The sequence below is a fragment of the Patiria miniata genome, unplaced genomic scaffold, assembly GCF_015706575.1.
Source record: "Patiria miniata isolate m_02_andy unplaced genomic scaffold, ASM1570657v1 HiC_scaffold_23, whole genome shotgun sequence".
In the NCBI taxonomy this organism is placed as follows: domain Eukaryota; kingdom Metazoa; phylum Echinodermata; class Asteroidea; order Valvatida; family Asterinidae; genus Patiria; species Patiria miniata.
The window spans coordinates 3,009,022-3,033,837 of record NW_024037062.1 but is presented as its reverse complement, the minus strand read 5'-3'; the positions used below and the strand labels follow the sequence as shown (position 1 = coordinate 3,033,837).

The 24,816-nt window shown below is 40.8% G+C and overlaps 1 protein-coding gene across 2 annotated transcripts; it reads left to right on the top strand.

The window, feature by feature from the left end:
* Positions 1 to 1,370: 1,370 nt before the first annotated feature.
* Positions 1,371 to 19,733, top strand: LOC119731223 (mixed lineage kinase domain-like protein). 2 transcript variants are annotated; one of them, XM_038204308.1, is made up of 12 exons: positions 1,371 to 1,500; positions 5,692 to 6,212; positions 7,167 to 7,208; positions 7,502 to 7,561; positions 8,479 to 8,644; positions 9,101 to 9,204; positions 9,922 to 10,151; positions 10,514 to 10,653; positions 12,986 to 13,035; positions 16,463 to 16,603; positions 18,203 to 18,232; positions 18,741 to 19,733. In XM_038204308.1, the coding sequence occupies exons 2-12, from the start codon at positions 5,717 to 5,719 to the stop codon at positions 18,764 to 18,766; spliced, it is 1,485 nt and encodes a 494-aa protein (XP_038060236.1). In that variant the 5' UTR covers positions 1,371 to 1,500; positions 5,692 to 5,716; the 3' UTR covers positions 18,767 to 19,733. The 2 variants fall into 2 exon arrangements, with proteins under 2 accessions (XP_038060236.1, XP_038060237.1); XM_038204309.1 differs by lacking the exon at positions 1,371 to 1,500 and adding an exon at positions 2,919 to 2,948.
* The last annotated feature ends 5,083 nt before the right edge of the window (positions 19,734 to 24,816 follow it).

Here is a 24,816-nt window from a genome sequence, read left to right as displayed (position 1 = left end):
AACATATTAATTCGCAGCATGTCCACAATTTCTGCAAATTTTTTTATCAATGCCAAAAACAATGACCCCAAAAAACTAATAAACTAATCTCTATTCATTTGCAGTGGTGGATTTTCGTAGAACAGTAATTTGGGAAATCCCCTTTTATTGGGTCAAGCGTACCGGAAGTTCTTGCCTTTTGTAGTTTGGATCGTACACTTCATGTTGAACGGATCACTGGTACGCAGCTAGCTAGCCATCCACGCAGCCGAGTTTGCTGAACCAGATGGTTTCAAATACACGTTATTTCAGTATTCAGAACGCACATGCCGCGTCTGGATCGTATAACAGGAAGAATGTGTCACATACAAACTTATCGCGGAAATTCACCTATGCAAATTGGGGTCAACACGCCCCTCATTATGACGTCAACGTTGAGTTCGTGCTTGCGCTCATGCCATCAATTTCAGCCCGACTCGCTTCAGTTTTATGAATGAAATCATTATGCATCGGAGAGTGCACATGCCAGAAATTTACAGTAGAAAAGCTCATGATATCTGCTTTCTTTTGCCGAAGAAAGCATCAAAATCGATGACCTATTGCTTGAGTTTTGACAGTTGAAACATTTTTTAGCGGTTTTTTTTTTAGGAACCAAAACTTCTTATTTTTCGAGGGAGTCCATCTTTTTAATCCTAAATTTCTCTCTTCTCGAATTTGGTTCGGGAAAACCGGAATTAGTTCCATATAGAACAGGTTTTCAGCTTTGATATGGTGTGGCACATGTGGGTGGCCGGTCTGATACGGCGATGGCCGCGAGCAATATGCATAAAAATTGCTCGCTAACACTGTCCAAAATTGCGAATGATAGTGAAGTAATCACGTGATATAAACACGTGCAACGTGCAGGAGATATATATAGCTCAGTGAAAGGCGGTTACGAAGATTAAAGGGATCCCGTTTGATTAAAGGGATCCCGTTTGATGAAATGTGTGTGTGTCTCTTTTTTTTCTGTCCCTTTTACCCTGTATCCCGATGCAACGGAGTTGGGCGGTGGGTTGGGGTGGGGATGGCCCGCGGGTGGGGTGGGGGGAGGCCTGCAGGTGGGGTGGGGGAGGGGGAGGGGATGGGGGGGGGGCGGGGGAACAAAGACACAGTGGGTGGAATATGCACATTCTTTGGTTGAATGGCCATTGCACATATCCCAACACCTTGAGGGGCGGGGTGGGGTCCCTGGGTGGGGGGAAAGGAACGGGAGGGGGGTACTGAGAACCAGGATAATGGAATAATTCCTGTCTTTCATTTCTTACACCTGCACCCCTACTTGAAATGGTGTAGTCCAAGCTTTGTGCGAAGTCAAGATGGCGGACAACGGCCGTGCAAGCTAAGCTACATGTAGTACTACAGTAGTTTCACTTAAGTTTTACAAATTGAGTGCGATAGTGCGTGCAAGTTGCTGCATTGATTCATAGAGCAATACCTGTAGTTGCAGCTTCAGTGACTGAGCTAGGTACCTACGTGCAGGTAAGTAAGTTCGGTAACAGGTCATCTCGTACCTTGGGCAACTCGTACCTTGGACAACTCGTACCTTCAACTCGACGTCATTATACCGAGTCGTACCTTGGACAACTCGTACCTTCGGCAAGTCGCACCTTCAGTTAAGACGACTCGTACCATCACGCGTAAGTCAAGTCGTACCGTCAGGATAATGATCCGAGGCTGAATAAAGTGGACCGTAACTCATTGAAAGTTGACTGCTTATTAAAATAAAGGCGAATCTCTTTTTGGTACGGTATGGGCTCTCTTTCCCCCCAAAAGAGGAATTTATTTAGCGCGAAGCCGGCCGCGGCCGCGGCAGGTTACACGCACTGTGTGCGCGGCATGCACAGGCCCACGCGGTACGTCACGCGGTAAGGTCAACCTACGGTAGCCATCCGTGCAAAGTGACACGGTTCTTGCGCCGCGCTGACCGGTCGTCTGTGCACGGTGACATTTTTGATGCAGTCTTCCGTTACATTTAGAGACTTAGACTACGTGCAAATATTATGGAACTGATGTTTTTATCCAAGATTCACGTCTTACCATCATTTTTGCAAGGAATGACCATCATTGAGATGATATATTTATATGAAGAAAAAAGTGGCGTCAGGTTGCAACATTTTCCTATTATTGATCCCTCTAATCGCCTGAACTACTTTTTTCTTCATATATATTATCACCGCAAAAATGATAAGACGTGAATCTTGGACTGGCAAATATTTCCAATTTTGTTAGGAAATACTAACTTTCGCTGCTCGAAAGACATTTGCTGCTATATATAGTCCACCATTATTGATTGATTTCATTTTAACAAGTCGGACCGTCCGTGCACGGTGACATTGTTGCAGTTTGCCGTTTTTCAACGGCATTTAGAGACTTGGGCCTACTTCAAAAATTGCAAATAAATGTATTACGGAATCGATATACTTTCATCCCAAAACTATGTGTTTACCGCTAATTGTTTTTTTTTTTCCAAGTACATGTAATTCCATTAAAAACAGAATGGCAGTGCCGCGCGCGTCGCGCAGGCCGGCCGCTTCCGAGTCACCGGCATCGGTACCGCGCACGGCGACCGCTGCTCGCGCCATCGGAGGCCGGCCCGGCAGTCAATTTCATTGCCGTGCGGCAGGCCCAACGCCGAAAATCACGCTGTCTGGCAAAGCCATTAGATCTTGAATGTGGTTCTGTGGGATAAAAATTAACTTTGACTTGAAAAGAATCGTATCGTTTCGGAGTCAAGGAACCACAAACTGTACACACTAAATCACGCACGTACTCTACTTTTTATTCTGATGGTACGAGTCGTCTTAATTGAAGGTACGAGTCGTCCAAGGTACGAGTTGTCCAAGGTGCGAGATGTCCAAGGTACGAGTTGTCCAAGGTACGAGTTGTCCAAGGTACGAGTTGCCCAAGGTACGAGTTGACTCGAAAGCGTAAGTTCAGGTTGCCAGTATGAATCTGATCGGAGAATAGAATTTCAGTTGGATAATTTGGTGTGACCTAGCTAGCTATATAAATGTGGCCAAAAAAACCCCAAATGACTGGACACCCTCCGTAAATAAAGGTCACACTTGGAACATGCACCTGACAATGTTCTACATTTACAAATGTAGCTTTGTCAAGTTTTTACGTTCACATTTTACGTTAGACTTTGTAGTTCATTTATGAAGTTAAAGCTTTACTTGCTAAGTTGAAGGTATAGGCCTAGTCCATCATTTGTAATTTGTGCATTTTGTTCGTTTGACATGTTTGAAGCAACAAAAGTGCTAGTCCGAGTAACTTGGACCCAACTTATCGCCTTTTTAAACATTTGGACATGGTCTGGCGATAGTAAGGTCCAAGCTAATACCGAGACCTAGACAACACAGTCCCAAAAACCAACATTTTCCAACAAAAAACATCAGATTTCACCTTCAAAACGGCCTCCAAATTACTAGATATGTCACCTGAGGTACAAGTAGACATAGATGATTAAGATGGTTGTACTTAAGTTTACTTACGATCCGGAAAAAAAGTGAAATTTCCGTTCAATTCTGAAGACCCCCTCTGCCTAGGTTGTCGTTGTTGTGCTCACGTTCAAAACTGCATGATAATGGCATCTGACCTCGACCTCATGCAAATGTCGTGACGACACGGCAGATTCCCCTGCGCCGCGCCGACGACTGTTTCCTGATGTAGAGTGCTGTGTAAGTTCGCGGTACGCCTAGGAGTCGCGCTGGCTAGCCAGGCGCATGGCTGGCGCTCTACATCAGGAAACAGTCGTCGGCGCGGCGCAGGGGAATCTGCCGTGCATGCAGTGCATTATGCGCAAGCGCGCCGTCCCGACATTTGCATGAGGTCGAGGTCAGACGCCATTATCATGCAGTTTTGAACGTGAGCACAACAACGACAACCTAGGCAGAGGGGGGTCTTCAGAATTGAACGGAAAATTTCACTTTTTTCCGGATCGTAAGTAAACTTAAGTACAACCATCTTAATCATCTATGTCTACTTGTACCTCAGGTGACATATCTAGTAATTTGGAGGCCGTTTTGAAGGCGAAATCTTATGTTTTTTGTTGGAAAATGTTGGTTTTTGGGACTGTGTTGTCTAGGTCTCGGTATTAGCTTGGACCTTACTATCGCCAGACCATGTCCAAATGTTAAAAAAGGCGATAAGTTGGGTCCAAGTTACTCGGACTACAAAAGTGCTCAAAATCTAAAGAAGGGTGCTGAACAACTAACCTGATGAAGTTTCAGCTCAGCTTCAGCTGTATCATGTGTATATTCCAAGAAAAACAACATTCTAGGATCTCGATTTCAAATCAAAAGTTGCTGAATCATGTTTTGAATTGGGCCTGAATTCAGCGTCTGAGACGCGCTCTCACTAGCTGATTGCAGCTACGCGATGTCGTGCATTGATCCGACGAATTGTGTCAATGCTTGCATGCGCTTCGCCAAATTAAAAAAAACCCCAGTGTTTCTAGACACTTCGTTGGAAAGGATTTCTTCAAAATGACAGCTTGCCAGAAAGAATAATTTCACAGGGAGTTTAGCCCCCTTACTATCTTTTAACCAAGTATGTTTTTCAACAATAATTAATTACGCCAGTTAGTTTTCCGCATGCTCTCCCATACTAGTTCTAGGGGTGTCCTCATGACACACTATTAAATTCCCCTTGGAACTCACCCAAACCTTGTCAGGCATAATTGCTTAACGATCAAAACCACGATGAAGATTCAGCCTACAATTGCACTTTGAAGTAAAAAAGGAGGCATTTTTACTGATAGTCGATCAAGTTATGCTTGCTGGCCATATTGGTTTGTGTACAAATAATAATAATAATAATGGATACTACTAAAGTGCACACATCCACCTAACAAAAGGCGCTCATGGCGCTACAATAGAAAAGAAAAAAACATGATAAAACAAACAAGAAGAAAAACAATGTACATGTAATGTACAGTCTGACAGCAGAAAAGCTTACTATGTGGTGTAGGCTAGATTATAGTACATGTAGTGTGTTTTCAGAGCCGTTTTGAATGAGCTGAGAGATGTGCTAGATCGGATGTTAATGGGGAGACTATTCCAAAGACGTGGTGCAGCTATACGAAAAGATCTGTCCCCCCAGGATCGGTACGATCTCGGTTAGCCAAAAGTTGTTGGTACAAAGGAATGGCAATGCGCCGCGATTACCATGCACAGTGCGCACACGAGTCAAACTTGCAAACTGGCGCTGAAGCGAACACCCGACGACTGTTTGATGTACCACTGCTGCACTAGTATGAGGCTTGCGTCACTCGCATCACGGGCTGTGCGGTAGAACAGCAGCCGAAGGTGGCCGACAAACAGTTTTCAGGTGTGCGCTTCAGCGCCAGTTGGCAAGTATAATTTATTATTATTACTGTAGCACACCTTGCTCAGCCCTAGTATACAGTGTATTGGCCAGTCACTGGACTAAACTTCATGCCTCCGAAGCACAGAGTTTATAGTCCACATGACTGGATGACCATAGACAGGGGCTAGTTTAAGCCAAAGATCAACCTTTAACTTCCTTGGCATGCTGAACAAACAAAACCCAAACTTGATGGCCTAATAGTATTTTAAAGATGTGACTCGTTCAAACGTTCTTTTGTTTGGAATTTTTGTTTTTGGTGTGACTGCTATTTCAGACCATTCATGTTCCTTGTCTTTTCAGCCTAATACAAAGACATACAACAAAAATGGACGTCTTTTCACTGGCACAGATGATTGTAAGCACAGCAAAAAAAATATACGAAAGGATTGAAGAAGTTAAACACTTCAAGAATCGCCATCGCCGTCTCAAAAATCGCATAGATGATTTGATGCCACCCATTGAAAAATTGGCCAGCAGTGAGCAACATGTGCCTGATCATGCACAAACACCTCAAGGTCTGAAATTGTTCAGTAAAGCGCTTGGTGGGATCCTACAACTTTTAAAGAGAATTCATGACTTCCTTGGATCACTGGACAACCATCGATTTCCTGATTTGTACAAGTTACTGTACAAAGGCAGAATTGGTAGGGACTTTGATGAGTACAGTGAGGAACTTGACTTTAAGACATCAGCCCTTCTGTTAAGTCTGGCAACTGAAAAAAGAGAAGTTGATTATGCGTACATCAATGCTAGTAGGCTTGAGGATGACAAAGCGGATCAAGAGGAGGATGAACGTGACCTCATTGGGGCATATCATGCAGGTACATTGAATCAGCTCACCATGTATTTCTTTGTAAATTGTACATGTATGGTACATGTGTGTAAGTTTTGTACAGCAAAATGTAAAAATTTCCTTCCATCTGTTCATATTAAATGTGAAACAAAGAAAATATGAAAAATGTGAGCTTTGTGGTAGGCCATAGCAGTGTGCAACATGTACATGTGTACAGTGTATACAAATGTTGCATCTTTGTTCTTAACCCCTTGACGCCGGCATTTATTGGCCACCGACAGCTGACATTGGGTAGAATGTGTACGTGCAGGCATTCAGGTGGTGTCTAAATGTTTTGTGCTATGCAGCAGGAATGCGGCAATAGCAGTCCCCTGCTTATCGGCTTTCATTGAGCTGCTTCTAGAGCTGTCAGCCGGTGTTAAGGAGTTAATGCATTTTCACAGTATCGATCAGTTCAGTATATACCTACAATGTATGCATGCTCGTTATGTTTATTTCAGTGTATACATGCATGCCATACATGTACATGTTCATACATGTACATGTATTTATTTGTTTTACTTGTATTATAATACTGTTTATACGTGTATGCAGACAATCATTTGAAGTTTCTTTCATCATAAATGTTCATAATATATCCCACACGCTTTGATCCGGTAACTCTTTTTTGGACAAAATTTGACTTTGGTCGGACGTATCTAGTGCGAACTGCAAAGAACAAAAAGGAGTTCAAACGCCCCAGTTACTGGGTCTACTTTGATAAATGCAACTCCTCTGTAAAGCTATGTCCATGTAATAATTGTCTGCATGGCACCATTCACCATTAGTACCAGTGATTGATGTCTACATTATTCTTCCCAATATTTCAGTTTTGAGAGCTTTTATGGCTGAAAAATGACATTTGCTTTTTTAACATATTTAGTTGGTCTTGTAAATTGCTATAATTGTGAACATGTGCATTTTTATTTCCTTGTCCTTGCAGGACCTGAGAAAATACAGGATGACATTTCCAAGTTGGCCCAAGGTGAGTCAAATTAAAAGATTGCAGACTTTTACGACACTGCTATGATAACCACAGAATTGTGCACTTATATCAACGTTCTGTACTAACAGTGCTAGAAGAAAATTTCTGCGCTAACCCTAAAAGCACAGAATCCTTAGTTACGGGATGTATATTACGTATGCACATAAGCCAAAATTCCATGAAATTGGGGATGTACATGTGATCCATTCATTGTTCTGTGACAGAGCCCATAACATGCATACAGGATTTCTGTAAATTTCAAATTAAACCTAGTCTTTTGTTTAAAATTACAGGACAAGAGGAAATCAAGAAGATGCTTGAAGACTTGAAAGTTCCGCCTGCAACTTCATCTGGTAAGTACATGTACAATTATTTTGGAGAGCTTCATTTAAAAAAACCCGTTTTGATCGGCTTGTTAATAAATAAATAAATCGCACTTTAGTGTTTATTACCAGGATTTGCCTGGATGTACAGATCACAATTAATTCTTCTCAACACTGGAGGCTGGACTTTCATGGTATACCCACAAGTTTAATTTTAGTGGGTAGTTATCAGACCAGCAGCCGAATTCACAATAAAGTGTGCAGCTTGCGCCATGCATAGGACATACGCAACAAATTTGTTGCGCGGCTGTGCAATAAACTTACGATCAATTTCAGGACTTTGGCTTAGCTGTGCAATGTTTAAAATAATATAAACAGCTTTGATGAGGATAACAGCATTTACGAAGGCTGTTTGTGTATGAATTTGTTCGTTCACGAAACAGTCGTTGAATCACCTCGGCCCACTATTTTGAAAAATAACTTTGTCTGACTTTCTTCGGAGTTGTGCGGCAACTCTAAAAATTCTGTCACGAGTAAAGTAGCAATTAATGTACCTCAAACACAAATCTGTGAGTGTCTTGTATCAACCTTGATAAGTTGTGCCATGGCAGGCGCCATGACGATCACGATTTACTTGTAAAATAGGTCATTTTCAGTCGCTGCGCCACAACTTGCACCACCTAAAATGATTGTGCAAGTAACGCCATAATTTATTTGTGCAAGTCGTGGACTATGAGACTTTAGTGAAATGTGACATAAGTGAAATGTTGTGCAGCGTGAAATGTTGCGCAGCTTACGCAATAAATTGTTACACAAGCGGAGTTGTGCCATCGTGTAAAGTTTCGTGAAATTGGCTGCAGAGGTTTTCAAGATTGCATCTGAATTGTAAAAAGTGTTGTTGGTGAGCTGATTACATTGCATATTGTGCCATCTTCTTTTTTCTGCAGAAAACCCAAGCACAATGAGCAGGTACCAGAGAGTAGAGGCAAGCCTGCAGCAAATTAATCCAGACCAACTTGGAGACAAATCTGACTTTCGCAAGGGCCGCTTTGGAGAGAACTACTCAGCAATGTACATAGGCGAAAGAGTGGCGGTTAAATCTTTTTCCATTGGGTAGGTTTACTTTATTAATTGTTAGCTTTTGTAGCCAATAATGCTATGTACATATTTGACCCCTATAATGGTTTGAAAAAACCCAACTCACAGATTGTCAGTCCCTTTAAGAAGGCCTACATGTATCATATATCAAAACATTTGATCAGTATGAGTTGTTTCGTTTTTTTGATCTTTATATATATGTGGATTTTGTGGTCACCTGAATACTCAGTCTTTGAACTAAGAAGTGACACATATTTTGAGTCCATGTACTATCACTGCCTAGCCTCTCAAGTTTGACATCATAGTGAGATGTGTGACCTGTTGTAATCCTGAATATCCAGGATACGGAACTGATAAAAGGATCAAGTCTGTACACTACCATGGTTGCTGTACAAAAATGGTTATAGACTACTGCATTTTACCTTTTCATTTTTGCCATTGAATCTTTTGTATGTACCTGTGCTACCTCAGCAACGATAAAAGTGTGACGGAAGTTTTGCTGAGAGAGGCCAATAATCTTCTCCGACTGAATACGTCATACCTTGTTCGCCTGTTGGGTGTCTGGACCAAAAAGGGTATGCTTTTGTAACATTCTTTCTAATTGACATGTCAAACTGGTTGACGTTCTCACAGTGGCTTACAGGCGCTGTTCTTGAGCCGGACTCTTAGCCTCCGAAAATCCATAGGAGGAGGAGGAGGGGGGGGGGGGGGGGGGGGGGGGGGGACTCGAACCATATTTTCAATGGAAGCGCTGATAAAATCCTGCAATCTTAAACACTATATTACCTAATAGTGTACAAGTGCCTCCTCACAAATAGCTACAGGACATGTATGTTATTGTTATCAATACAATTGACAGTCTCATTCACTACTGCTATTTCATTTTTATTTGGGCCAATCATTTTTGGGGGGCTTTTGGGGGGGGGGGGGCTAAACCCTTAGACCCCCCCGTAGAACTTGTAGAAATTCAGACCTGCCAAGAAATAGACACATATGTTTTGTCCCCAGAAAGATTCCAGATTTTTAACCTTGGTACTGTTGGTTTTGTATGGTTTGGATGGATTTAATACTAGACATGCTAGAGGGCGTGTGGTAGGGGCAAATTTGTTTTCGATACTCTGTCCTTTGTTAGTTCTTTGCAGAGTCAGGTACCGGTATATTCCCAATAAAATCCTTTGGATTTACACAGTGCATAATTATGGATCTGTATCAGTGTTTAGTAATAAAGGGGACACGATGATTCAGATCACACTTGCCTTGCACGCTATACCATTTCTTCCACTGTATTTTAGACCCCTATCTGCTTGTCTTTGAGTACATGGCAAAGGGATGCTTGCGTGAGGTCCTAGACTCTGTTGACAAGGACGGTACCGACATGAAAATACTGCCTTGGGAGAGACGCGTTCAGATGGCATTGGATGGAGCCCTAGGCCTGTGCCGTATGCACAACACAGAACCAAGCATAATGCATCGGGATGTGACCAGTGACGTATTTCTGGTTGATAACAACTGGAAAATGAAGGTTAGTGAAAGTGTCTTTATTAACTTGGATCATTTTAAACATTTTACTTTGAATGTTGCATGTTTCCCATATTTTTTAAGTAACAAATATTTTCACATTATGGAACCTTTGAAAAGGGCTGGTATATTCTTAAGAGAAAATTATTGATTTATTGTTTACTTTGTAGTAAGAGGTGGCAGTCTGTGTATTCATGTACATGTAGATTTGGTTCAGTAATTCTGAATCAAGTTTAACACTTTTTTATGCTTGACCATGTTTACAATTACAAGAATTTTACATGAGCAGTGAGCAACAGTCATTGAGAGTGAATCCATTGTAAAACATTGGAAACAAAATAAGTGGATTTTTTATACACCTTGTAGATTTCTGGAGTTGGATTCGCTGCTACCCAGGAATCCATAAGGAGATCCAAGCAAAGAGTTGGGGAAACAGTGAACTACATCAGTCCAGAACGTTGGGCGGATGTCAACTATGAGCCAGATGAATGCTCAGATATCTACAGGTGAATTACAAATGGATCTCATTGTTCAATTTGAGTTCAACAGTCCTGATTTTGAGGCGCGTGGGATCGCACCTGCGTGCACAGCATCACACGCCTATTGCTCCAGAAGTGCGAATAATCGCAGCAAGTACCGCACGCCTCGGCACACATTTGTGACCCACTCTACAAAAATGTGTATTAAGTTGTGCTGTGCATTCATCAAAATGTGATTTTAAATTTTGTCATGAATGACATCACTAATACCTCATGTATTGAGGGTTCATTCACAGAAATGTTGATTTTGATGAATAAAATGGGAAAAAAGAGACAATTTTGAGTGCATTGTGCCCAAATCTACAACAGAGCCGGCTATTTCAAGCCTGTTTTCTCAGTTGTGTAAATCGAACTCCAAGGAAGTAATGCAATTACGTCATATCTCCAGAACGGGAGGTTCTATTATATACCAAACGAAAGCTTATATTGTGGGCTTTCCAGTATTTTACCCAATTTCACTTTTTTTTGCGAACTAATACCCTTTTTTGTGGAGCGGGTCACATTTACATTATAATCATACTAAATGTAGTTTGTGAAATTAGATTACTTCAGTGAAGAGAAAAAAATCAAATATTAGGCCAAAGTGCAAGGAGATGACGGCGAGAAGGACATGGTTGTTGAAGTAAGTGGAGTAACTTGGAAACACAGATTTGGCGCTTGGTAATCGAACGCCAAGAAAATCCAGATGTGTGGATTTCCACACGCCTGCAATTTTCAAATCAGAAGAACTGGTTCAAAATACTCAGGGTGCAAGTAATGAATACTCAACTTTGTGACGTTAATTGGTTTTCAGGCTGGTAGAGTTCACTAAAGTCTATTAACACATTTTAACTCTGGCTTTGTTTAGTTTGTATGTTTCTATACATGAAATTTACAATTCCCTCTTCATCTCTTATTATCTGCTGTTGCTGCTGCTGTTGTTTTGGCATGGCACTGTTGCCATTGTTTCTGCTTTTGTGGCTGTAAGTGCTGTTGGTGTTTCTTGTCTAGGTTCAGATGTTATGACGTCTGGTTTTCCTGTGATTGACCACTATTACAGCAGGCAAATGTTTGGTTAGCAACTACGTTGTGCATTGCAAACTAGACAGTAGGACTAATTTTCACACAAAATGACTGAATTCCAAATGGCACAGTGGTCCATACCTATGGTGTGTACTGATGTCACAATCATGCCAACTCCGCATTTGACTCTGCGTTTTTCTCACAGTTTTTGCCTTTTTCGTTCACATTTATTTCCATTTCACAATTCATAGAATACAACTAAAATAATGTGGATTAACATCTCGATTTATAATAAGTGAGAAAATATTAAGAAGTTACTTGAAACAAAAGGTGAAGATTGAGGCATTTCCCGGTAATGCTAGGCTCACACATTCCCGATTTTAAGCTGAATCTTTGCGAATATCAATTCTTGAGTAAATCAGGGATGGTTCTTGGCAGCCTCGGGATGATTCTGTTTGCTCAGAGAAAGATCGTTAAAGATCGGAAAGCGCTCCAACAAATTTGAACATGTTGAAAATTGTCGGGGTGATTCGGGAACCAATTTCAAATCTTGGTTTATTCTTGTTGTATTCATAACTATTTCGGGAATGTGTGAACCTAGCATTAGCGGTAGCTTGAGCTGGGGATGCCACGAGACAAAATGGACAGCGAGACAAAACATTCGGACAACAAAACACTAATCACGAAAAAAGAAATTCAATTGGTACAAGCCTAAATAGGGTACGTATACAATGATATAAGGATTAAACAAACTCAGTGAGGTAATACAGAGAAGTATTTTACAAAGAGCAATTGAACAGGTACATTGCACAATTTAATTTTAGTAGTTGAGTTTCTAAACAATTGGGAAGTTTGTTCCAGTTGATTGTGCCACTATATTGAATTGCATGTTGAAACAGTTGTGTCCTGTGTTTTGGAAGATACTTGTTGGTAGTATTTTTAAAACTTCTATCACAGCTCTGAATGCTTGCCTCCTACCTAGTGGGTGTGGCACCATTGGATCTATTACATTCTGGTATCCGCATGTTTACCGGATTATGAGAGAGCCCTTTGTTAAGAGTATTGTGTTGGGGCAGTAGCCACTGCTGACATTGCTTCTGGAGTTCTTTTTCTGTACTCGCTGATGATGTTGTTTCGGTGCTGTTCCTTCTTCTGAAAGAGAGAGGTACTGAGCATTCCAAATGTCAATTGGCTCAAAACAGCATCAGTGACTAGTTACAGGAAAGGGTTATGGAGAAATCTTTGGTTTTACTTAAATGTACAGATTTAATTAGAATATATCTTTCTTTTTTTCCAGTTATGGCATTGTGATGTGGGAGATTGCTTCAGGATCAAAGCCATATGAAGGTTAGTTAACAAATTAAATATAAAATTATGTTTATTCTGTTTAACAATTACGTAGCATTTAGGAATAGGTTCTTGTTAAAAGGGACCTTGTTCGGATTTCTCACAAAATGATAATATTTGGAGAGATAGTTAGAAAGTACAACATATGCGTTCACACAACTGCAGTCGACTCCCGTTATAACGAGCTCGGTCATAACGATAACCCGGATGTAATGAAGACATTCTCCCAGTCCCGATCAATTTGTGTACATTACTATGGGGAAATATTTGGTTATTACGTGCACGGACATAACGAGACTTCGGCTATTACGACAATTTTGGCCGACCCAATGCGAGGAAAAGCATTGTTCTCAACCCATTTACAACAACATCTTTTCAAAACTACGGGCATTGCAGCTTGTCAACGACAGACCTTTTGTCCCGAAACGGGTATCATGCTCCCGTCTTCCAATTCAAGCAACACACTTGAGCTTCACCCATCAATGTACCTTTGTAAAGACTTCAACCCAACATTATTTCATCTCGCCGATCTTTATAAATAAATTCAATGGGACTGTGATAATCGACGCAGTGGACCGCTGGTCTAGTCGCTAATCCCCCGCTGCGGTTTCCCTTAGCGCGACCAGGTTTGAAGTTTGCTTACGACTGCGGTACCACATTTCTATATTATTACAAACTAACAATTGGGGGCGCTCAGGAGTTGAGTGTTAACGTTGTAAGGAATAGCCTTTAGTACTACCGCCCGAACATCGGGTGCGTAATTGTTGGCTTGTGGCTATAAAAAAAAATACGAAGTAAAGAACACAGCATCACAAAACAAACGGCTCTTTTCAGAGCCACCACAACTTCCAAAAAGAGATAATTCAGTCTGTCTTCAAAAAATAAAGTTTAAAACATACCGTGGTTCCCACCCCCAAAAAAGAATAAAAAAATTAAAATCTTAAACAAATTAAGAACCCCTCCGGCCCCGCCGAAAAAACAATCCCAATGAAAACAGGTTTCCAAGATCTTCAAACGCCCCACCACATATACATTGTACAAATTTTAATCCAAAATTATTACTTTTGTTTATTTATTATTATTATCTTAAAAGAATCCCTCCCGACAAACAATAATCACCAATTGCTGCGAAATTACACATGGAGACACTTAAACCCGGAAGTAATATTAGCGCCCTCTCTTGCCCGATTCCAGCAAATGCAAAACGAAAGCAAAATGTCACTTGGCACGAATGTGCGCTATAGTTAACCGAAATAATTACAATTTCAAAGAATCCCTTCAGAAACAATAATACCCAACTGTTCCAAAAAGTCAACAACCAAAAGGCATCTAAGGATCAGGAGTCATTAAAACCCGGAAGTAATGCATGTATTGGCGCCCTCTCTCGCCCGATTCCAGCAAATGCAAAATGAAAGCAAAATGTCACTCGGCACGATTTGTGCGAGTGACCTACTTGCCTGATTCTTCTCAGCGATGATGCCTTTTCCTCCGGATTCAGGTCCTCAAATATTGAACAATGTTCCCTTAAAGGTATTTTATTTATTTCATTTATTCATCACCATCAGTTAAATATTTAATATACATTGTTAACAGACGTACACATACCAACAAATGACCATCTTTTCATGTCTTCGGACGTGCGTTACACGATTAAAACACGCACGCACATGTGCCGTACCTTGTGCACAACGAATGGGGAAAACTGCGCTCCGGTTTTAGCGAGGTTCCGGCTATAACGACAGTATTGTGAAAGTCCATCGGACCTCGTTATAACGGGAGCCGACTGTATATAAATTTCTCTGTAAATGTTAAAAATCATGAGGGGTTTTCTGTGACTCAGACCTTAAAAAGTAAAGCCAGTAAACAATATTGTAACGGCGCCCCATCTTGGACAACCACAGAAATTGGGAATAGAAAGCAAAATATAATTTCCAAGAATTTATTAAAGACAAAAATAAATAACAGTCGGAAGGGAGCTACATGAGCTTTAAACTAAAACTCACATGTTAACAGATTCAGCCACGGGGACCGCCCGATAGTCCGAAGGTCCGATAGTCCGAAGGTTTCTTTAGTCCGAAGGTTCGATAGTCCAAATGCACAAAATTCCCATAAGAGGGGGTTCGTTAGTCCGAAAATGAAATAAGGTTCGTTACTCTGTACATTTCAAGCAATAGTCTGAAGGTTCATTAGTCCGAAGGTTCATTACTCCGAAGGTTCGGTAGTCTGAAGGTTCGGTAGTCCGAAGGTTCGGCAGTCCAAATTTAGAATAAGGTTAATATTAGTCCAAAGGTTCAATAGTCCGAAATGACAATAAGGCTCAATAGCCCGAAGGTTCATTATTCCGAATTGAAAATAAGTCCGAATCGACAATAAGGTCAGATAGTCCGAATCGACAGTTAGGTCCAATAGTCCGAATCGACAATATAGTCCTATTGTCCATTCGGACTATCGGACCTTATTGTCGATTCAGACTGTCGAACCCTATCGTCTATTCGGATTATCGACCTTCGGACTATTTAAACTTATTCTGTTTTTTGGACGAATGGGCCCTTCGGACTATCGAACCTTCGGAGTATTGAACCTTCGGACTAATGAACCTTCGGACTAATGACCCTTCGGACTAAAGAACCTACGGACTATCGAACCTTCAAACTGTTGGGCTGTAACCTCAGCCGCAGCAGTGCAGATTTATCTACTGGTACTCATACATGACTACATAAAATTACAAAACAACATGCACGGCCAACGCCCAGTCTGAAAGTCCACTTTTTCCCAAGGGACCCAGGGGGAGCATTCGAAACCCGTTCTCGTGTTGAATGAACACGAGAACGGGGTTTTGAATGACCAGAACCAACACGCAAATGGTGTTCGGAAACAGGATTTTCACTCCCCACTTTGTGGGGAGTAGATGAAGAACGTCAAAAACACAGATGGCGGACTTAGGCCCATACAGCACTTGCGTTAATTTTTGTGCATGCAATTGATGGCACTCATTCAATGCAGGAGCACTATATACCGGTATTTTTGATAACAAAATAAAATTCTACGTGATCATAGAGAGGGCTTGTCTTTGCTGTAATGCAGTGTAGTATATAATTATTCAAAATAAGCAATGAGACAGGGGCCCTACTGGGTGAGGCTATACAAAGGAATTGAGGTATTAAAGTAATGCAGACACTGTTGTTCATACACCTGGTGCAGTGGTACTAGCCGTGTACGGATGGTTATTATTACAATATGAACAACTAAATGTTGGTAATCTCCAGATGAAAGTTCACCTTTAAGAATTCACGTGCACATAGAGACTGTTCCCAGTGAGAATTGTTTTTCTTCACAAGACCTTGAAATTTATAGTGTTCACAGTTTCTTTACTCTTTTAGTGATTTCTTTCCTTTTCCTTTTTGTTATTTTTAACATTATTTTTAAGGTTTGGACGGCAGTCAAATCAGGGAGTTTGTACTCCAGAAAAAGAACAAGCTGCCATTGCCTAAAGCTTGCCCAGGTGAATTCAAGAAGTTGATTGATGATTGCAGACAGTTTGATTCCGAAAATCGGCCAATTGCAGGTGGTGAGTTATTAATTTGATGTTGGCCAGGCAATGGCCCTATATGTATGTCTGCTTGGTGCTGCCCAATCCACAGTAAAGAACTTTGTTCCTTACCCGGGATCTTGACCAAAAACATTGAAGTCAACTGTTTGCACATAGTCTGGCAGATAACTACACACTTATCTGCCCCCAATAGGCTTTATTCGCAAGTCGGCCATGTTAAATTGAAAGCACGGTACAATGTTCATTTTTTGGAACTTGCTAATAGGAATGAAAGCCATGAAATAAAGTTAATTACAAATTAAGACCAGTCTGCTTAGGCTTAGTGATGAATAATTTAACATTTGTGATCATACATACCCTGATGTTTTAAGCCACAGTTAAAAAAATTGAATGTGAGGCTTGGACACATCAATAGTCTGGCACCATCCTATTCAACAGTTTACAATTCATAAAATACATAAAAACATGACAAAAATGGCTTCCTCATGAATACGCTTGAATCCAATCATTTGAATCAAATTGTAAAAAAAAACTTCACAAAGCCTGGGTTTGCCCATAGAGCTATACGTGCATTAAACTACCTCCTGTTTGGTTATTCATGTTTGTTAGTCAGCTTTTGTATGGCTATTTGCAAACTTGCATTTATATTCAAAACCGATGCAAAAATGAATGTGCCTGAAACTGAAATGCATCTGAAAGTAATCCACACAAAGGAATGAGCTGAGTCAGGTTGACGTAGGCGTAGGGGTATAGTTGCCTTGCCTTCCACCTCTGTGACCCAGGTTCGATTCCTGCCTGGGCCAATATGTGGATTGGGTTTTCAATCCCTGCTCGCTTCCACGGGTTTTCCTTACAATATTTTTCTTGGGTTTTCCTCGCACATCTCAAACTGTAATTTCTTCACATTGTCTTCTCTTTACTGGGCCCCACGGGATACCAATGGATTCTACTGAATAGGCTACCCAGTTAAAATAAGGATTAAATAAATATAAATAAATAAATAGAGGATTTTGTGCTTCGTTGTAACTTCATGTAGCTCTGTGGGTTTATCAAACCTTTGGCTTTGTCTTGAGTGTTGCCTTCAGGCTCTGTGATTTTAAACCCAAGCAGCTGAATTCACAAAATAGTGCATACCTTATGCCATGCATAGGGTTCTAAGAAAGCAACACATTTGTTGTACATGTACAAGCTGCACAATAAATGTATGATAAATTTCACGAACATTATTACAAATGGAAAGTCCACGATTTCCACGACAAATTATGGCGTAGCTTTTGCAATCATTTTAGATGGAGTAAATTATACGCTACTGCATAAAGTTTCATGAAATGACTTGCAGAGACTCTTACTCAATGTGGGTCCACACTTCTACTCCAGGAACATCAAATCTTATAAGATTAAATTTCAGAATATTTCCACCAATGTGCCCATGTTGACATCGAAATGAGAATAACAAACCTAAATTACAGGCACAGTAGATGATGCTGCTCCTTCAGTTTCTTTCGAAGATGTAGCCAATGAACACCACAAGTTTCTTATAATATGGTGTATCTCAAGCTGAATGTAAACCACAAATCCTGAATTAATCGTCCAATCTTTGTTTCTTTCCTGGAACAGATATCGTGGACAGGCTTCAGAAGCTCAGATGTAAGTGCATTTTCGTAATTTCAGGAGCAATTGAAGATGTAGTGGAGATAGACATAGAAGGCCTGTAACCATTCGAAACAGTATATGATTGCTGCAACTGCTAGAAATATAAACCTCCGTACAAGGCATGGATTTGAACTATGGGCAAGTTAAAGTACTTGGCAACTTTATTTAACACTTGTTGAGATGAAAATGGACGGTGAAAAAGTTTTCCCTTGTCAAAACTGGGGCTAGACTTTTTACCCCCTTCCTCCCTGCTTCAGGGTTACAGCCCAGAATGCCAACTTCTCTTTCAGAGAAGGAACTTCTTTGTGAAAAAAATTACTAAAACTTGAAATGAGGTTCTGAAACTTTCTAAAAATTTGAACACCATCTGCAGTATTCTATTTATTTTACCAAAGAATAAACAGTACTTTGAAACCCAAGCTACATTGTAGTGTCCATTGCCATGGTAATGAGTGCTAGTTGCAGAGATAATCTTTTTATTTTTGGTCTGCCATCTTTGCAGCTTCTTTGGAGGAAACGTGGTGTTAGTGATGAGGTTCTGACCCATGATCCACGGGGATAGCGAATGAGGTCAACAAGCATCCCAGCGTAATTATCAACTCATTTCTAAGGTTTTTAATAAGCAATTAGACAGTTGATAAAACCTATATTGTACTTGGAAATACCCGGGCGCTATCCCATTGACTATGATAAAATGAATCCTGCAAACTTCTGACATTTTCGGAAAAATGAGGCATTCCTCCTGTTTTAGTCATGTGATGACATTTGTATACATTTATTTTGTAAAGATACTAGAGGCAACCTGACCCAAGATTCATAGTTAGAATCTTTTGGCCCGGGAACTAGACTATGCTCAATCAAGAAGGGGTCAATCAAGTTCGTGGCTAGAACTTGAACAGAATTTCTCCTTTGTGAAAAACTTGAATTGAATTTTCTACAATTAAGTATCATAATGATCATAGTACTTATAAAAAAATACAAACTTTAATATATATTATATAACCTTAATTTGACTACTTTTAACCTATTAATCTTAAATTATATGCTACAACATTTAGTTGTAAAACTAACCTTGCAATTGCTTTTTTTTATGTACTGATCATGCAAACCTATTTTTTGGTGCTATCTGCAGTCTCTAACACTGGATGTTATTAGTATTTTTACGTGAACAGCAATTCCATGGTAACTCGCGTTACATTTTACTGGGGGGGGGGGGGTGTTACTTTCCATTAACTCTTTGCTATTCTATAACTTCCAAGTATTTAGGGCAGGGTTCGAAATTAGCGGTAGCCCGCTAGCCAAATGCTAGTCAAAACAGCGATGGGCCAGTCAAACTATTCTTTAAGTAGCCCGGCTGGTGAGTCAATCATTATTGGGATACGGCAAAGATGAATGGACGGGAAGAGATAAATGATAATGATATGATAGGATAATTTATTTTCCACAATAAGCATGCGGAAATTTGCTTTCCACCAGCACTGCATTTTCAAACATAGAGATAGTACATACATATACTTATACATTGCAATGCTGTCCATTTGCAAATATATCAAACACTAATTTGAACTTACGACTAACAAAAACTTAATTAACAATATGAGTAACCAATAGAAGTGAATTAATACCATTATTATTTTTTTCTATATTATATACTATAATATAACAATATACACGAAAAAATGTCTAATTCTATGACTGACTGCGGCCTAAGTTAACAGTTACAAAGGGTATAGAGAAATATTTATGACCAAGGGTTGAGCTATCGCTTGACAAGTTGGTTGAACATGTAGATGGAGTTTGGTACAAATGACTGACGGAAGCGTGCTCAGTTCGTGACTTTGATCACCCATAATTTTGTCCATTTTAGTCATGACCCTTTGTTCAAGCAAATACCTGATAGGAGGCAGGTCTTGTCCAATCACACGCTGTACCACCCGTTTTACACGATCTAAGCGGTCCCTGTTTAGCTGCGTCGCATTTCCATAGTAACATGCCAGATTGTACGTCAGTACACTTTGGATTAGGGCCCAATAGAACAAGACCAAAATTGTCTTGTCTACATTAAGATTATTCAGCGTTCTCAAAAAGTACAATCTTTGATTCCTTTTTTGTTAAGAGCTTCTGTGTATAATTTTTATGGGCATACTGTTTCCGCCTTGTCCTTCCGTGGGTGGGTGTGTGTGTGGGTGGGTGGGTGGGTGGGTGGGTGGGTGTGAGCTTGTCTTACATACGCAGTGTGGACTTCCGAACAAAAGACGTCCACATAATGTAGGTAGCAGCGACGAAGTGTGGACTTGCCCACGTCCACACAGTGTTTCCCCATTTCTGGAAAACAGGTTTAGAGGCATTTTTGGGTTAGGTTTATCTGTAGCAGAATGAAGAGAAACACTAAAGGGAATCATTGAAAAAAAATTGGGTTGTAAGAGTTTTCACAGTTTGAGAAAAATGAGTTTTTCCACTGGTGTTCCTTAACTACACGAAAAGAAAGGAAAGTCCACACTAGGTATGTGAAACAAGTCGGTGTGTGTGGGTGCGTGTGTAAACACCGGCAATCGTGGACGTAGGACAAAAGAATGTGGGCTCAAACAATACGTCCACGATTGACCGAACGTCCACAATCTCAAATCGTGTACAAAACCAATGAGAGCTGTCGCTAAAAAGTTAGAGTACAAACAAAGGAAAGAGGATTAGGGACAATGGGGCGTCCACGATTGCCGGCATTTACACACGTGGGTGGGTGGATGGGTGTCAAGGGCGGATCCAGGGGGGGGGGGGGCCAAAGGGGGCCACGGCCCCCCCCAAAACGAAACCAATATTTTTTTTTTTTATGTGACATCGCAATAAAGGCAGGCAATGAGTACACCACCATCTTTTCCTCAAAAAAAAATTGGTTAAAGTGGTCAGAAATTGCCTCAGATCGCACCACAGAGCATCTAGAATCCAAAAATTTTTCGGGGCCCTTAAGCGGGCCCCGAACCCCACGCCGTAATTTTTTTGACCCACTTTTTTGGGGGACCAAAATTTTTTTGGCCCCTCCCAAAATTGTGTTCTGGATCCGCCCTTGATGGGTGTGTGTGTGTGTCCGGACAAATCTTGTCAACGCGATAACTTGAGAAATACTTAACATACGAACTTCAAATTTGGTTTGTGGATTGTCCTTGGTAATCCTAAGAAGCCTTTTGCATTTGGGGCCGAAAGGCCATGGGTCAAGGTCACAGTGGCTGAAACAATAGAAATTTTGTCAGCGTGATAACTTCAGAAATACTTTACATATGAACTTCACATTTGGTTTGTGGATTGTCCTTGGTAATCCTAAGAAGCCTTTCGCATTTGGGGCCGAAAGGCTAAGGGTCAAGGTCACAGTGGCTGAAACAATAGAAATTTTGTCAGCGCGATAACTTGAGAAATACTTTACATATGAACTTCAAATTTGGTTTGTGGATTGTCCTTGACAATCCTAAGAAGCATTTTGCATTTGGGGTCAAAAGGTCAGGGGTCAAGGTCACAGTGACTAAAACAAAAGAAATTTTGTCAGCACGATAACTTGAAAAAAAATTAACATATGAACTTCAAATTTGGTTTGTCGATTGTCCTTGTTAATCCTAAGAAGTCTTTCGCATTTGGGGCCGAAAGGCTAAGGGTCAAGGTCACAGTGGCTGAAACAATAGAAATTTTGTCAGCGCGATAACTTGAGAAATACTTTACATATGAACTTCAAATTTGGTTTGTGGATTGTCCTTGACAATCCTAAGAAGCATTTTGCATTTGGGGTCAAAAGGTCAAGGGTCAAGGTCACAGTGACTAAAACAAAAGAAATTTTGTCAGCACGATAACTTGAAAAAAAATTAACATATGAACTTCAAATTTGGTTTGTCGATTGTCCTTGTTAATCCTAAGAAGCCTTTTTTCATTTGGGGCCGAAACGTCAAGGGTCAAGGTCACAGTGGCAAAAACAAAAGAAATTTTGTCAGCGTGATAACTTGAGATATACTTTACATATGAACTTCAAATTTGGTGTGTGGATTGTCCTTGGAAATCCTAAGAAGCCTTTTGCATTTGGGGCCAAAAGGTCAAGGGTCAAGGTCACAGTGACTAAAACAATAGAAATCTAGTATTTATTCTGAGATCATACGGATTAGGGATTTATTCATATAAAACCTACAGAAGACACTAATGCTGTCAATGAACATTCCATGTGACCAAGGTACATGTAAGTTGATGTTAAAAGAGTGGTGTTATGTCATGGAAACAGTCACGGTTGCGGGGCATTTGTGTTTATAAACACACCTGACTTGTTTTAACTGTTTTGGGTTAAATTGTTAGATCTGTTTATTCAAAATGCTGACAACATTGCCTCATGATACACGTTTTACATGTACGCACATTTTTGTTTATGAGACACGGTATACAAGAAAAACATGCGGGCCACCTCTGTTTCAGTATCCTGGTTGGCTAGTGGAAAAAGAAGTTAGCTAGGTCCAAACTCTGATTTAGGGTGATTTTTTTTTCTTACAGAACATCCATTGAACTAGTGAAACAACCCATAAAATGCATTGACTTGGCCAGTTGGGATCTTGTTTCGGCAACATTTTCTACTCCTGTTTAATTTCAGGTAGAAATGAGATCTGCTTCTAACTGCAGAAGGGGTTGCTCTCGAGTACAGGCAAGTTGGATTGGTTTTGGGATCAAAAGGTCAAAGGTCAAGGTCACAGTCAGGGTCATCATCCGTAGGCTTTTCACAAATAAGGAGCAGTTAAAAAACAAACGGTTTTCTGTCAACATACCAGATATCGTGATTTTACAGAATGCTTTAGACTGTCATTCCATAGTCCAGTAAATAATTTCGTGATTACTTGATCATTTTGGGTTTTGGTGTTTGCAAATATTGTATAATCTTAGTTTAAGGTACCATGAAACAGGTGTCATTTTTGTTACTACTATTATTGTGGGGAAATGGATTATGAATATACATGTAGTACCTTTAAACTAAGATCTAAACTGCTGCTTTAAGGCGAATTGTTTACAGCGCGCACATCACCTCGGGTGCGGTAGTCGCCTTCCGCCAAACAGGAACTAGTTCTGGATCATCCTATGTTTGTAACCCTTATTTGATGTATAATTCATCTTTTGGTGATAACCCTATGTGAATTGAGTTAAGACAACAATTATGTTATAAGACTTAGTTGAAATCAAGGGATAATGCAGATTTACTCGCATGGAAATGGCCCATAGATACATAAGTTGTTAAGTAATACGGCCTCTTTCGGCGTCCCTAGAATGGCGTGAGGAAAAGCGCTTACGACTGCTAGCTCAGAGACATTCCTCCATGATCACATACATGTAGTACAGCCAGGGTCCTGTTTTATTGAAGGCTCAAGCCTAGTGTTGGGGGTTTTCTTTCGTAGTCAACAAACAATAAAACCGAGACAGCAAGTTACAACCAAGAGTTGGCGTGTTATATTTTTGGACAAGGCTTACTGCTCCCTGACCCGGGATTCACATCCCACACCGTTGATTCAGCGCAAGCTGACAACACCAAGTTGTCCCCCATCGTGGGATTTACTACAAAAGTGGCCTCGTAGACAGGATTGGAGCAGCTTAGTGTCTGTGACGACTATAACAAGCACCCCTAACACTCCAGCAAAGTGGAATATAAATTTCTGTTTACTCATTGAGACTTCTTTAATATTGTCTCATAAATGCATTATTTTGTGTTATAGTATTTTTGGATGTACAAGACGCTGTGTGCTATAGAATTTATTGAATTGTTGCCCCGAATTTGGTTCATGTAGGCCTATTACGGGAAACATGTAGGTTGCTACCAGCAGTCTGTTTAGTAGTATAGGGGAGGTGATGAGCACCCCGCGCATAGTCATTTGTGTTGATTAAGTCTCTGGATATTGTAGTCAAATTGTAGTGGGTACTCACAGTAGCTATTAATTAACTCATCCCGACAGTTAATCATGGAGGTTCCCGAGTGCCTAGCTGAGGCTATAACAAAGTCGAATGCAGCATTGGCGGAGACTTTAGCTACAGCGTTTCAGAATTTGAAACTAACGCGTGCACCCAAGGCCAAGTTGCCGAAGTTTTGTGGTCCGCCCAAAAAGCCTGGGGATGTAACCTTTAAAGAGTGGTTGGAAGAACTTGACTTGTATGGGAGGCAGCTGGGATTGGGTGAACATGAACAAGTGGGGGCAGCCATTGATCACCTGGGTGGTGATGCTAAGGATGAAGTGCTTTGTAGCCCTCCTGGGGAGAGAGATACCTTACCAAAATTAGTTGGCCTACTTAGTCGGATGTTGGGTCCCCCAGTGTCCCTTGCAACTTTGACTAGCACCTTGTATGCGCGTACACAGAATGAAGGGGAATCCCTTGTAGAGTATAGCCGTTGCCTTATGCGAATTCATGACCAAATGGAGCAAAGCAGTGGGGAGCGTGAACGCGAGGCGCTGCGCCTTCTGCGCGATGGCGTGCTAAAAGAGCAATTTGTAAAGGGGGTTGCAGAGTTGGCAGTCAGGCGTGAGTTGAGGCCAATACAGGTTGAAAGGCCCGAGTTGGATTTTTTTAAGTTTAGGGAA